The 14713-nt window shown below is 35.7% G+C and overlaps 1 protein-coding gene across 1 annotated transcript in view; it reads left to right on the top strand.

The window, feature by feature from the left end:
- The window catches only part of LEMD3 (LEM domain containing 3), a 65397-nt gene extending 55172 nt beyond the window's left edge, over positions 1–10225 (top strand). Inside the window, exons 10-13 of the mRNA XM_021678624.2 lie at positions 5473–5554; positions 7517–7622; positions 7729–7807; positions 8024–10225. Coding sequence (XP_021534299.1) covers positions 5473–5554; positions 7517–7622; positions 7729–7807; positions 8024–8187 — 431 coding nt within the window. The 3' untranslated portion in view covers positions 8188–10225. The remainder of the gene's footprint in view (positions 1–5472; positions 5555–7516; positions 7623–7728; positions 7808–8023) is intronic.
- Positions 10226–14713: the final 4488 nt, after the last annotated feature.

The following is a 14713-nucleotide window of genomic DNA, read 5'->3' as shown; positions in this document are numbered from 1 at the left end:
TGTTAGCTTCTTATATATCCTTCCACTTTTCTCCTTTCAAATATGAACATAATGGTTTGTCTTTACCATAATAGAACACTACATACATTACTTTGATATTTTCCTTTTTCACTTAAAGCTACTTAGTATTTAACTGCATTCTTTTCCCCTAGTTTTTATGTAAATAAGACATAATTTCTGTTTTACATATATATAAAACATATAAAAGTGGAACATAACTTTTTAACTGCTCTTTTTTCCCATTTTTGCTTGCTTGCCTCTTTTTCATTAACACCCATCCACCTGCATATCCCCTGTGCCAAGTAGTTTTTGTGGCTATCTTTCCATATTTTTCTCAATGCTTGCATGGTTGCAGAAACAGGTATATGTAAGTATATAGGAGGGGTTGGTGATTGGTTGCTTTAGGTCCTGAAACCTCTACTAGTGGTAACTGTTAACCTCACTTGAATCTCTTGTATGGTTAATTGCAAAATTAAATCTTGCAGTTAGTTTAATGTGCATTTCAGACCTAGTAGTGAGTTGAGTTTCTTTAAATCTTGTTGAATAAAAGCATATTTGTCAATGTTTGCTAAACACAGTATTTATGAGAAAGTTAAGTAAATTGTTTTGAAATTGCAAAAACGTAAAATCCAATCACTGCCTTTCTTCTCTAATTTTCACTTTCAAAAGAGCTTGAATAATAAGTCTTCAGTAATCATGGCATAAAGATGATGCTTTGATGATGCCAAAGATGACACTAAACATTAAACTTTTTGTTTTAAAAGGTGTCTGCAGAAGGGTCCTATGAAAGGAAAACAGAATGCAAAGCCAATCAGATCTGATTACCTTAGTGCCTGATTGGAATAGTTGTGGATTCTCAGCCTAATTTCTTTATATAGCTAGCAATTGGTGCTCATGTATAAATATGAAGTTCTAGAAAAGGCCATTATTTTAGTCATAGGATTTTTTTTATCATTGTAGTTGTCTTATTTTTAAAATGTGAGGTTTTCAAGATGAATCCAAAGACAATTGACCTAGGTAATCCAAGTTGTTCTTATAAATTAGTAGGGGGGATGACAGACTCTAAGTGTGTGAAATTGGATGCTCTATATCTAGAATTTAAAACCTCAGACTATTATTTTCATTTTATCATTTTCTTTAGATAGGAAAAGACTGTGTAAGTATGATATAAGACAATTTTAGGTCAGTTATAATAGTTGTAAAACTCAACATGAATTGATAGTTCTGAAATATCCTGCAACTTTGTTTCACTAAGGTTCCAGTATAGTAAATGTTTACAAACTATATGCCAAGTACTGAGCTATCTTAATTTGAATACTTCTAAATGCACGATCTGAAGAATTATAAAATCAATCTCCCTTACTTGAGTCTGATAAAAAAAAAAGTTACGGTGAATTAGTTACTGAACCTAGAAAGGAATTGAGAGTAAAAGAAGACACCTATTTCTTAGTAAATTGGAAAAAATATAGTGGCTGAGATTATGTTATCCTGAAGGCAGAAAATCCTGAGGTAGAACCCAGTAGCCATTTGCTTGAAGTATACCAATTCAAGTTTTTGGTAGGTTGTAATGGTAAAAGTCTGTAGACTCCTAGCAAGAGAGATTTGAGTTCTTTTAAGAATTTGATCATAAAAGAATTTGTTACAGGAGCTGAATAATGAGAAGTTGGTGGAATATTTCTTGATGATAATTATCTAAATTGCCTCATTTAGAACATATAGCCCTAATATAGAGAGAATTTAGTTCTAATACTACTTACATTTTATGCCATTAAATGTATAGTCTATCTAAATATAATTGATTGATTTTGCTTGTAAAAAATATTAATACATAAACTGAGTTTTACTTTCATTTAAATGTATCCGAACACAAATGTTGTGCTGTAAATATGGCTGTATAGTGGGGGGTTGGGGTGGTTTATGTAAAAAGATAGTTTAACTTATTAACAGGCTTAATGTTTATCCTCTTATAAATAACAGTGGTTTAATTAAAAGGTACATGGCTGGAGGGTTGGTAATTATAGTAGTCTTGAATTCACTCCCACTACAAGCTGTTGTCACTTAATAGTATTTTTTCCAAGTAATTGTTAAATAATCAATATTGAATTTTTAGTTCATTTTCTGAAGGATAGTTAAGTATAAATTGCATTCTTACATAGCATTAGTATCTCTAATGGTATTTTAAAGCACCAGTTAAAAATCAAACCATACCTGCTGGGGAGAATTATTTATGTTTCTGACAGTTGTAGTCTTCAGAATAAACAGCATTCATTTGAAGGATCCAAACATAGTTCCGGAGGTATTTGAAATGTATCATCATTCAGTAACCACTGTCTCTTTGCTTGTACCAGGAGGTGATTACAGTTTAGTTGGGGAGACGGAGTATGTATCTTAAAAATCGGTTTGATCTTCACAACTACTTTGTGATTAGAATTAGCCAGGAATAACTTCTCCCAGATCCATTATTTTGTGGAAACTTGGGTCTAGGCTAGGATAAGATGGTATTAATGCTTCCATTTTCTCTGGTTCGTTTCTTCTGGCCAATATTGGAATTTCAAGGAACTCAGATTGCCTGCAACTAAAAGGTCATCTAAGAACACAGTCTGTACACTGCCAGAGAAGTCTGGGTAGTACTAGAGGTTCACAGACTTTCTTGATCTGGGGTTTGTCAAAGATTTTTCATATCTAGTGGCCATTCCCCACCCTGTATCAGGCACAGTTAGGACATTCACAACCCAGACAATTTTTTTCACTAGATACTTCTGAAATCTTTAATTGATACATTCAGGTCTTTATATTTTTTCCCTTCCAAGTCTTTATTTAAATTCCAGTTAACATACAGTGTAATGTTAGTTTTAGGCATAGTATTTAGTGATTCATCACTTACATACAACACCCGGTGCTCATCACAAGTGCACTCCTTAATCCCTGTCACTCGTTAAACCCATTGGTATACTCTGAGCCGTTAACTCATCCTTTAAACTTTCCTGCTTTATATATTTGCTTTTTTTTTAGGAATCCCCAGACTCTCCAGTTCTTCCATGTACCTACTTTTTCTAGTTTTTCAGTCTTCCTCCTATCTTTATTTCTTTTCCTGTCCATCTTAGTTTCCATAACCCATCTCTCCAGTCCTTTTCTTGCTGGTACCTGTAAGTCATTTTCTATCCTTCATCTTAGCCTGGCAAATTCCAATCAAGGATGAAACTATTTTGTCTATGTGTGGGGAGCTGAGCATAGCAGGAGAAAGTCATACAGTTCTGCAGACTGGTACGACATAAGTAATCAACCTCAATTAGGCCCTCAGTGCTACCTGACTTTCATGTTCTTATATTTTACCAGTCACTTCACTTTCCTACTCAGTAACAATTTTAGATTTCTTTCTGTCTTTTCAAACCTTTGCCCTTCTCTCTCATAATTCTCAGTTGATGACTTGAATAGAAGCAGCCAGATTGTATCTGCCTCAAATTTCCACCACCATATCCATAAAATTGCCAGAATCCACACTCACCCTCACTTCCTATTGCATTTGAGGAGTTTTCTCACTTAACCAAAGACCTGAGCCCTTCCCTCCATAGGGAATGGGATGTAAGTCCTCTGGATCCCATTCCCTCATCTTCTCAAATATCTTCTCCTACTGTGTTCTAAATCCCCTGCTTCTACTGGATCTTTTCATCAGCACTTAAACATGCTGTATAGTTTTTCGTATCTTTAAAACATGTTTGTAGGAGGGGTGCCTGGGTGGCTCAGTTGGTTAAGTGTTTGCCTTCAGCTCAGGTCATGATACTGGGGTCCTGAGATGAAGCTGTGCATTGGGCTCCCTGCTCAGTGGGGAGCCTGCTTCTCCCTCTCCCCTTCCCCTGCTTGTGCTCTCTCTCTCTCAAATAAATAAATAAAATCTTTAAAAAAAAAATAAAACACACTGTTGGAGTGTATATTGTTCTTTAGCTATCACTCTATCTCTCTCTTCCTATTTATAGCCAAATAGCATTAAACAGTTTACTGTACTCATTGTTTTTACTTTTTCACCTCTCATTTTATTCTTCAGCTGACTCCAATCTATTTTCCATCCCCCTCATTCCAAGGAAACAGCTCTCAGACATCCATATTGCTAAACCAAGTGGACATTTTTCTTTTCTGTCCTTATTTTACTTAGCAGTGTTAACAATTGAGCCTGCTTTAAAACTTTCTTCTTTTGGCTTTGGGGATGCCACTTTTTTTCTAGTTTTCTTGCTACATTGACCATTTCTTCAATCTTCTTTTCTGGATTTTCTTCTTTTCCTGGACCTTTAAGGGTTGGGAGTTTCTCAAGGCCATCTTCTTTTCTCATTCTACCTGTCTTCCTTCTACCTATAGATGATCTCATGCTGTGACTTCGTTTACCATAGATATATTGATAACTCCCAAATTCATTTCTTGAATTAAGTCCTCTGGTTTTCAGATTTTTATGCCCACCTGTATACTTGTCTACTAGGATATGGACACCACAAATTCAGCATGTGCCTGAATTTAGTATCTTCTCTTGCCAAATGGACCTCCCCTCCCCCCAGTGTTCCTGTTTAATTAATGATACCCCTTCTCATTTGGTTCCACCATAAGCCCAGGAGTTATCCTTAATCTCTTCCTTACCTTCATGTATAGTCTTTTAAATAAGTCATGTCAAATCTACTCCATTTGTCCTGGATTCTATCCACTTCCATCAGCATTGCTAGCCTATATCATCCACATTAGTATCATCTCTTAGACAACTATAATAACCCTCTAACTGGTTTCCTTGCATTCACTTGTTTCTGTTTAATCGATTCTTAACAGTCTGTTTTAAAAAATGATAATTTTTAAAAGACAGATCTCATAAAATTATTATTCTCTTTAAAAAAAAACCTTGGAGTGGCTTTCTGTTGCTCTTATGGTAATGTTAAACACTTTAATGTGATCTGCATGGTCCTCAATAATCTGACTTCTGTCTCTTAAGGTTTATCTTTCTGTTGTTCCCACTGTAGCCACAGTGGCTATCTTTTAGTTGACTACACTTTAGTTTACTTGATTACACTGAGCTCCTTCTTGTCTTAGGGGCTGTATATAAGCTGGCACATTTGCTTTTTACTCTGCCTACTTTTATTTATTCTTTATTCTTTAGATCCCAGCATAAATTTCACTTCCTCAGTGAAGTGTTATCTGATACTTCCAGACTTCCTTAAGTTACTTTCACAGCTTCCTGTATTCTTCTTTCTTAAGATTTACCGTAATTACGGGTTTTTTGTTTGTCTTTCTGTTTTTTTGACACTGTTTCTCAACTCTCTCACCCACTAAACTGCAGACTCTGTGAGAGCAATGATTGTATTTCTCTGATGTACCTTAACTTCCAGGGGTCTGGGTCCCAGTAAAAGCATGCGATGAATATTTTTTGAAAAAAGTGACTGAATACCTTTCAACAAAATGGAACAGTGACAAATAGTAAAACTGATTTGTTTTTTGTAGCATTTCATTTAGATAGAAGAAATTCACCGCCAAATAGCTTGACACCATGTCTAAAGATTCGAAATATGTTTGACCCAGTTATGTAAGTATTATGATCAGAGGTATATGTAATTTTTATTTGGAATATTTGGAATATTCTTAAAATGCTGTCTGTAATTGAACAGTCTCTTACTTTTGAATCTCTAAAGAAATGTTATGTTTTCCTTTTCTTCCTCTTTTGTTAAATTTAAAGCAAAAGTTTGGCCAAAAGACCCAGATGTATAATAATTTGTTAAACTTCTACAAATCTTTGTAGGTACTGTGAATCCCCATAGCAGATAAATGCTGGAGTCAAGTTAATGATACACATGGTGATAAACAGTACCCTTTATTAAGTGTATAAGTCTCTTCTGCCAACATTCTTGCCTCAGTAGGCAATATAGGTAAAAATACCTGCTATTTTTAAACTTCCAGTCTCTAATTGTAAAAAATTCTCTGCAAAGATGTACACACTTTCTGTAAGTCCTGTTTGTCCATGCAATATTTGAGAAACTTTTCATTTAATATTTGAGAAAATTTCTTTATGATTATAGCAGCACATGCATCCAGAGATTAGCACTGGCAAAAGTTATTGCCTTAGAATCTCTAATATTTCATATATAAGCTGTAATAATTTTTAGAATTTGCTTCCTAGAGGTAACTGCTTATTTGTTCAGTGATATGACAGGTCAGATTCTGTTTTGTAAAAAAAAAAAATCCTGACAGGGGAAACTGTATTATGTATAAAATACCCGTAAGTCTCATTTAATAACTCATTTATTTCAAAAAATAGTTGATACGAGATTGCAAATAAGTGACAACAAAATTGGAAATGTGGGGAAGCCCTGTTAGTATACGTACACAACCCTCTCCATTTTGCATAGATAGAAGCACTTAGCAGTGCGGTGATCCCTCTGTTGGGAAGCTTACCCCATACCTTAGGGATTAGGAAATCAGTGCCAGTCCAGTATTTTGTTACCTAAGATGAAAATTTATGATTTAAAGTATAGCCGCTTTCCTTTTGGCCCACCATCTATATCTCACAAGTAAGACAAATACGCACTGCTGCAGCAGGAAATCTTAAAAGCTCTCATAATAGTAAGGTGACTCTGTGCAAAATGTTTGTCCTGTATCATTCTTCCATTATTTTGAAAAAGAGAAGCTCAGAATACACTGTTTAGGAATTTTCCTAAAGTTTAGGAATTTGAAAATATCATTTAAAAAAAAAAGTAATACTTGGTGTGCCTGGGTGGCTCAGTTGGTTAAGCATTTGCTTTGGTCTCAGGTCATGATCCCAGGATCCTGGGATCGAGCCCCACATCGGGCTCCCTGCTCAGTGTGGAGTCTGCTTCTCCCTCTCCCTCTGCTTCTGCTCTCTCCCTCTCACTCTTTCTCTCAAATAAATAAATAAAAATCTTAAAAAAATATTCAACTTACTTTTTTTAAAAAAGATTTTATTTGAGACAGTGAGTGGGGGGGGGTGTGCCTCTCGCACACATGTACACATGCAGGGGGAGAGGCAGAGGGAGAGGGAGAAGCAGGTTCCCCACTGAGCAGGGAGCCCGACGTGGGGTTGGATCCCAGGACCCTGAGATCATGACCTGAGCCGAAGGCAGGCACTTAATTGACTGAGCCACACAGGTGCCCCAATAATACTCAACTTCTATGAGTTCACTACAACTCATTAAAATGTTAACACTTGCTAGGAAGAAAAAAAAAAAAGAAATGACAATAGGTACATAAGATTTCAGACATAAAAATGACAGCACATTTGTTCTGCTGTGGTAGGCTAATCCTTCACTGCACAGCTCTGTGCCTTCTTACACTGGAAAGTGAGAGAAGGTCTGGGACTGTGAATGCTAATATTTTTTAAATCTGCTAGTAACAAGCATTTACTTAACTACTAGTTTTAACAATATGTGGTTTTGAAACTATCCCCTTCTGGTAGGATATATATGTTATAAGAGACAATGAAGACTTTTGAGTAGGAGTATGGTTGTTGATTTTTGTTTTCCTTAATTTTTAGGGAAATAGGAGATCAGTGGCATTTGGCAATTCAAGAAGCAATTTTAGAAAAATGCAGTGATAATGATGGCATTGTTCACATTGCAGTAGACAAAAATTCACGTGAGGTAAAGTAACTTTTACTACTGAATTTTACATTTTGGATTTGTTGCTATTAAACTAAAACTGTTTCCTTTTTTCTTTCTTTTTTTTTTTTTTTTTTAATTATCACAGGGTTGTGTATATGTTAAATGTCTGTCTCCAGAATATGCTGGAAAAGCTTTTAAGGCATTGCATGGCTCTTGGTTTGATGGTAAGAAGTTTGAGTATTACAAACATTTTAAAATGATAAATTATGGCTTACTGTTAAACTATACCAGATTTTAAATTAAAGAATTTTAGGTCTGCATTTTTAGAGTAATTATTTAAGATTGTTTTATTTGTTCATATGTCTTTTACCACAGTTTGTTTTCTATAAATATTAAGCACATTTTTACAGATCTAAAATATTATTTTTATCTTACAACAGGGAAATTGGTTACAGTAAAATATTTACGACTAGATAGATATCACCATCGCTTTCCCCAAGCTCTTACTTGCAATACTCCCTTGAAGCCATCAAATAAACATATGAACTCTATGTCTCATCTTCGTCTTCGGACTGGCCTAGCCAATTCTCAAGGAGGTTCCTGAAAAGACTTTCTTCCACTCCTAGGACTGGTATTTACAATAGGAAAATTCCTGTTTGGCTTCCTGTCTTCCTTTTAAATGCTTTTTGTATGTAATATTTTTATTGAATACAGCTCTGTTTGAATGTTCCAGAAATCTTAAGGTTCCAAAGGGACTTAGCAGTGAGGCAGCAATGCTGAGTAGGCAGAACAATTGTTTCATTCAGTTTTTGGAGCTCAGTTAAGCTGATGCATTTAAAGTTTTGCATGAGGAACATTGACTTATTAAGCATTTTCAGATGTGGTGATTGTGTTTTTGCACCACAGAGTGTTTGGATAACCACACAAAAGCATGGTGAAGAGGCTTCTTGTATTTCCATAATTTCCTGTGAACTAATGTTGTGAATTTTTGTATACAGTCACCTGCATAGTTCCTTACCAGGCTAATGTGGTAAAACTGTTATTTCCCAATTTAACCTTAGGTTTCTATTGCTTGTAAGAGATTCATTTGTTACAGCTGGAATACAGGAAAACTAATTTGGGTTTAGTGGTTACATATAAGTGTAGGTGGATGTACATGTACTTAAACTGGCTTTTGTATATATGTATAAATGCTGGTGGTGGCGAAAGTAGTCGTGTTTTGTGAGGATGTCTGCATTAAAGCAGTAAAATAAGCTTCCTATTTTATTCATAATCTGATGTGTACATATGTATGTGTATATATGTGTGTATGTGTATATATATGTATGTGTATATGTGTATATATACACACACATATATACATATGGCTGTACTATCACATAGATCAAACAGCCAAACACCTGGAAGTATTAGATACAAGTTTAAAATATCTTTTATAAGTTTTATATAAAAATGTCTGAGTATGATTTCGTGTGAAAGTTCTGATATCAGTTGTAATGGATTCAAATTTATGTGAGCAATAAAGATGCAATTGGCAGATATTGGGAAAGTATTTTGTGAAAAGCTGTATTTATTATAAATACTAGGACTATGACATAGTACTATTGGGATTAAGTCATTTTCCCAATCTATTTATAATATAATGAAATGTCAGCTCCCCTGTTGTATGTCAGGTTTAAAGCAGGGCATATTGTTGCAGCAAAATGTGTATTTGAAAAATTATATTTGAAATTTTGGGTCATGAAAGCTTGCAATATAGTAAATGCACGAGTGACCGTCGCTTTGTGCCTCGGTATTTACTTTGTTTCAGTAAAGTTGCTTTATTACTGTTTATGATTTCAGATTAAAATAGTTGCTGAGCAGAGTTTACTTGTAATGTAACAATTGGCTTTTTTTTTTTTATAACCTGTTGATATATCTTTGTCAGTCCAAATGAATATGTGAAACAGCTGGAATTGTACCAATTTTGATTTTGTTTAAAGCTCAGTTTCCTTTTTGTTTTTTAATTGTATATGTGTTGGGTTTGCAGCATGAACTTGCACAGATAATGCACGTTTTCTGGTTAAGTAAACATGATGCACACTGTTCTGTAACAGAAAACCCTATTGTGCCTTACCTATGTGCTTTTGTGGGCACCATGTTTATGAAGAATAAAAAATGATTTGTTATCTGAAGAGAATAAATTTTAAATTCTCAGTTTATGTCTCAGATACTAAAGTGTGAAAATATAAATATATATATAATATATAAAATAACCAATCTTTCTGTATTTTATGTGCATCATAGTGACTTATCTGAGCTTAGTGACCCCCATCTTGTGACCTGTTGCAAGAGTGAATGTAAAAAATAGTCGTGGCATCTTAAAAGGTCGCCTTTTGATGCAGATGCATCTTTTTTTTTTGCTTCTAAAACATATTTCATGTAAACATTGTACATTTATTATTGTAATATATACTATTATGCAGCTTATTTTACCTGAAACTGTTAAGCCGACCAAGATCCCTCCCTGCAAGACAGATGGGAATGTGTATAATAACTAGATATTTGAGAAGTTCTGAAGTTTGATGTAATCTGTTACTTGTCCTGTTAAAAAAAAAGGAAAAATTCTAATTAAAAATTTATTAGGTTTTTTTTAATGTGTCTTGGCTTTTAAAACTTTTTAAGTGCCCTGTGTCTTTATTTTTTTAACCAGTGAAAGTAGGTGCCTTTATTTTAAATCTTCTTGGGGATCTGTAAATATATATATGCTCATAAAGGTGGATGAAGACCCTAAAGTTAATTTTAACCATTCATTCCTCAGCATCTTACTTTTCTTTATGAAAATGTCTTTTTCTAACTCTCAAGTGTTTGGATCAAAGTGGGGCAAGACTATAAATCAGCTGTATCACTAAAGCAGCACTGTTTAGTTTAGAAATTTTTCCATAGCAAGACTTTCTCAAAAAAGGAAGCCATTCTTTTACATATTCTGCTCAGAACTCCTTATCTCATTATAAACCAACAGTTTATGGGCTAGCCTCTTTGAGTAGCATTGGTTTAGAATTTTTGATGGTTTAATCAAGTAAAAAGACTTGATTAGTCAGTTGGTAGACTCTCACTGATTGCTAACAAAGGTCAGGCATTGTTACATGTTAGGGATGCAAAGATAGAAAAGACATGGCCAAAACCTCAAGATGGTCCCAGTCTTAGAGGAAGAACATAGAACAGATAAGTTAAAAGACAGTGTGGGGGCGCCTGGGTGGCTCAGTTGGTTAAACGACTGCCTTCGGCCCGGGTCATGATCCTGGAGTGCCAGGATCGAGTCCCATGTCGGGCTCCCTGCTCAGCAGGGAGTCTGCTTCTCCCTCTGACCCTCCTCCCTCTCATGCTCTCTGTCTCTCATTAAAAAAAAAAAAAAAAAAAAGTGTGGAAAATATAGTGAGAGAAAAAATTCTAGGAGTACAGAGAGGCACCTTATGCATCTTTTTTTTTTTTTTTAAGATTTTATTTATTTGATAGAGGCAGGCAGAGGGAGAAGCAGGCTCCCCGGTGAGCAAGGAGCCTGATGTGGGACTCGATCCCAGGACCCTGGGATCATGACTTGAGCCAAAGGCAGACGCTTAACCGACTGAGCCAACCAGGCATCCCACCTTATGCATCTTAATACAGGGAGAAGACATAAGGCAGATGAAATAACAATTGAGCCATATTTTAGTTCAGTTTAACATTTATTAAACACGTCTTAATTAGTATAGATTCAATGGTGAGTCTCCTCTCTCTTGAGCTCTTAGGGGAGCTTTTATTCTTGTGATGAGCTCATAAAAATTGATGTGTGGAACCTGAATTTTTATAAAATCCATTTTCACATTCATTGGTCTGTAGATTCCTGAATACCTTGTAAATATTGAAGCTGGATATTCGACTTCATTACATTTTCCTTCTATGGTATTAACTGTTGGGATGACAAGCTGTGAATTCTGAGTGAGCAGTGCTTTGTTTTATCAAATACCCAGAATATTTCCTTTAGTAAGATTGACCTGACAGTTCTCACTGCTCCTAGTAATGTCACATTACTATAGGTTATCTACATGGCTTCTTCGCCGTTTTTTCCTAGACTTATCTCGGCAAGTCACTTCTTCCAGATGACTCAACAGAGGATGCTAAATCAAGCAGAATTTGGGCAGCCATTCTTTTGGAAAGGATGCTGAGGAACAGGTACTTACGAACTGAAAATAATTAGAAACCAAAAGTTGTGGCTTAAAGAAACAATGTCCAGGATGCTCATTTTCTTGGTCCAGTAAGCATGAGTAGCTACTGCCTCTAAGCCTCATTGGAGAAACTTTATGACCAGGAATATATCCTGATGGTAGATTTTGTCACCTGAGAACCTCTGCTAGGGGCAGCAGGATAGAGTCATTTTGTTGATTCTTAGATTTTAAAACCAATAGAACCTGTGTACTTAGATTTACTTTTTCTTCCATGGGTGGACATTGGAGGCCGGCACGTGCTCCTGAAATTGAAGGTTATCTAGGCATAGAGAGCACATGAAAAAAGATGGATGAGATAAAACCTACTGCATGTTAGAGTACCAGCAGTGTCTTACAGTTGAATTACTTAGTAAAAAAGTCGGCAGTGATCATCAGATGATGGAATGCTTTGTAGGTCACATTATGAAGTTTGGATGTTGGTTGGTAAAGGGAGTTCAGGTGAGCATTGGTTGTGGTGAAAAATGGAGAAAGGATTTGACAAATAAGATAAAATGGGAAGGACTTAATTGGATATTGGGAGATAAATTGATGTCCAGTTTTCTAGTATGGGAATTCTCATAATTGCAACATTTAGATGGAAAAGATGATAGTTGAAATTTTGGACGTTTTGAGGTTGGAATGCTTATGGAATATTCAGGTGGATGTTCCTAGCAAGTAATTGAATTTCTAATTCTGTGGTATTTTTGAGAAAGATCTGAGCCTAGAGATAAAATTTGGGCATTAAAACCATGAAAGTAAACTAGATGACCCAGAAAACGAACGAGAGAATCCATATAGAGACAGAAATTTAGTTCACTGCCAATTCTGCCATACTTGTATGGTTGGGGATGGCATGAAGTATTAAGGAAAATTTGAAACAAAATAAGAGGATGGAATTTGAAAAGGTTCTTGGCATGAAGTTAAATCTAGACCAACCTAGAAATTTTATGACTATCACATTTCTGGCTTGGGCAGCTGGTTAGATGGTGGTGACATTCCCTAAATTATGGGTTACTGGAGCGGGGATCAAGAGGCCAATCAGGGTGGTAGATAAGATTTCTCAGAATTGTAGCAGTTAACCAAAATAATCCTCTGACTTTTCTAATGTAGAACATTGTTGGAGGAAGGGCAAGACGGAGCTGTTTGAGAATCTCTCCTTTCCAAAAAACAGAACTGTTAACTTACATAATGTTCTGGCATTATCTGTGATTCTCTGATAGTGATTAGAAATTTTCCTGCTTTGTAAAAATATGAGATATTGAGTAGATCTAGAAACCTATGATTGTCAAAAGAAAGCATAAGTACAAAAGTTGACTTTTAAACGGAACTGTTCATAAGTGGTTTGCCATATACCCAAGACTAGAAACTTGCTTGAAGCCATGTATTACACAGCCTTTGTAAACTAGTCAGGTCTTCCAGGCCTGGAACCATTTCTTAGCGACTTCATTTCTGCTTTGATCTGTTGGAAATTTTAACTTTTAATGGGCAGTATTACTTTTGTATTTCCAAATGCTGCAATATTTCCTTTTACCAAAAACAAAAACCAAAACAACCCCCTACTAATGTGGAGATTTTAGTGGCTGTTTATTTCCTACTGAATAGTAGCCAAGTTTAAGTTGGTACTCAGCGCCTGCTTTTATCTAGACCAGTGCTTGTCCAATAGAAATAAAATGTCATGTGTAATTTAAAATTTTATGATGGCCACATTAAAAAAAGTAAAAGAACAGGTAAAGTGAATTATTTAACTTGATATATTCAGGATATTATCTCAGCGTGTAATTAAAAATTTTATTAATGAGTTATTTTATATGCTTTAAAATCTAGAATATATATTACACTTACAGCTGGGGTAACCCTGTGTTGTATGACTTACAGTGCTAAAACTTACACAGTTGGTCACCTTATTAACAGCCCATCTCAATTCAGATGCTACATTTTCACTGAAAATACTTGATCTATATTTTGATTTTATAACCTCTGCCATTGGAAAAAGTAGATTCACATATCCAAGTTCTTCCAAACATACTTAGAAGTTTTCCTACAGCTGAATCAGGTGTCAGTTTTTAAGTTTACATTAATTCACATTAAAACTTTAATTCTTCAGTCATAGTAGCCATATTTTAAATGCTCAGTATCCATGTGTAGCCAGTGTGAACCACGGTGACAGTGCAGGTCTAGACCAACCTGCACCTTTCCAGCCGAGTCCCGCTTACCTGCCCTGGGCCCCAGCTAAACTGCCCTGCGTGACTTTGGTGGGCATACCTAACTCTTGCTTGATTCTGCCTTTACTGGCACTAGTCATATTGTTCCTTGTTCCTTGAAACATCCTTCATTTCCTGTTTCTGTATGCCCAAATCTTGCCCACCCTCTAAAATGTTACTCATATGTCGCCTCCAGGAAGTGTTGTTGATTATTTCTGGCTGAAAGTAATTTCTTCCATGTGCATTTCTGAAATACTTGATTTGCACTTCTCTTACTGTTTTAGTAGTTTATGTCTTGTATTACAGTGTTTTCAGTCTGCTCTAGTTTGGCTTCTGTACTCAGCATTCCTCTGAAATTGCTCCTCTGGAGCACCAAAAAACTTCCTTTTGCCAAATTCAAGAGTCACTTCTAAAGCTTCATCTTTCTTGAACTCGTAGCCCCATCAGACATTGGTGATCGTTGCCTCTTTTTTTACTTAAACATTTTTTTTTTGTTAAGAAATAACTCACACTTGGGGTGCCTGGGTGGCTCAGTCGTTAAGTGTCTGCCTTCGGCTCAGGTCATGGTCCCAGGGTCCTGGGATCGAGCCCTGCATCGGGCTCCCTGCTCCGCGGGAGGCCTGCTTCTCCCTCTCCCACTCCCCCTCTTGCTGTGTCTCTCTCTGTCAAATAAATAAATAAAATTAAAAAGAAAAAGAAAAGAAAT

The sequence above is a fragment of the Neomonachus schauinslandi genome, chromosome 5, assembly GCF_002201575.2.
Source record: "Neomonachus schauinslandi chromosome 5, ASM220157v2, whole genome shotgun sequence".
Classification (NCBI taxonomy): domain Eukaryota; kingdom Metazoa; phylum Chordata; class Mammalia; order Carnivora; family Phocidae; genus Neomonachus; species Neomonachus schauinslandi.
Note: the sequence above shows the minus strand (reverse complement) of the source record. Positions and strands in the feature narration are given on the sequence as shown.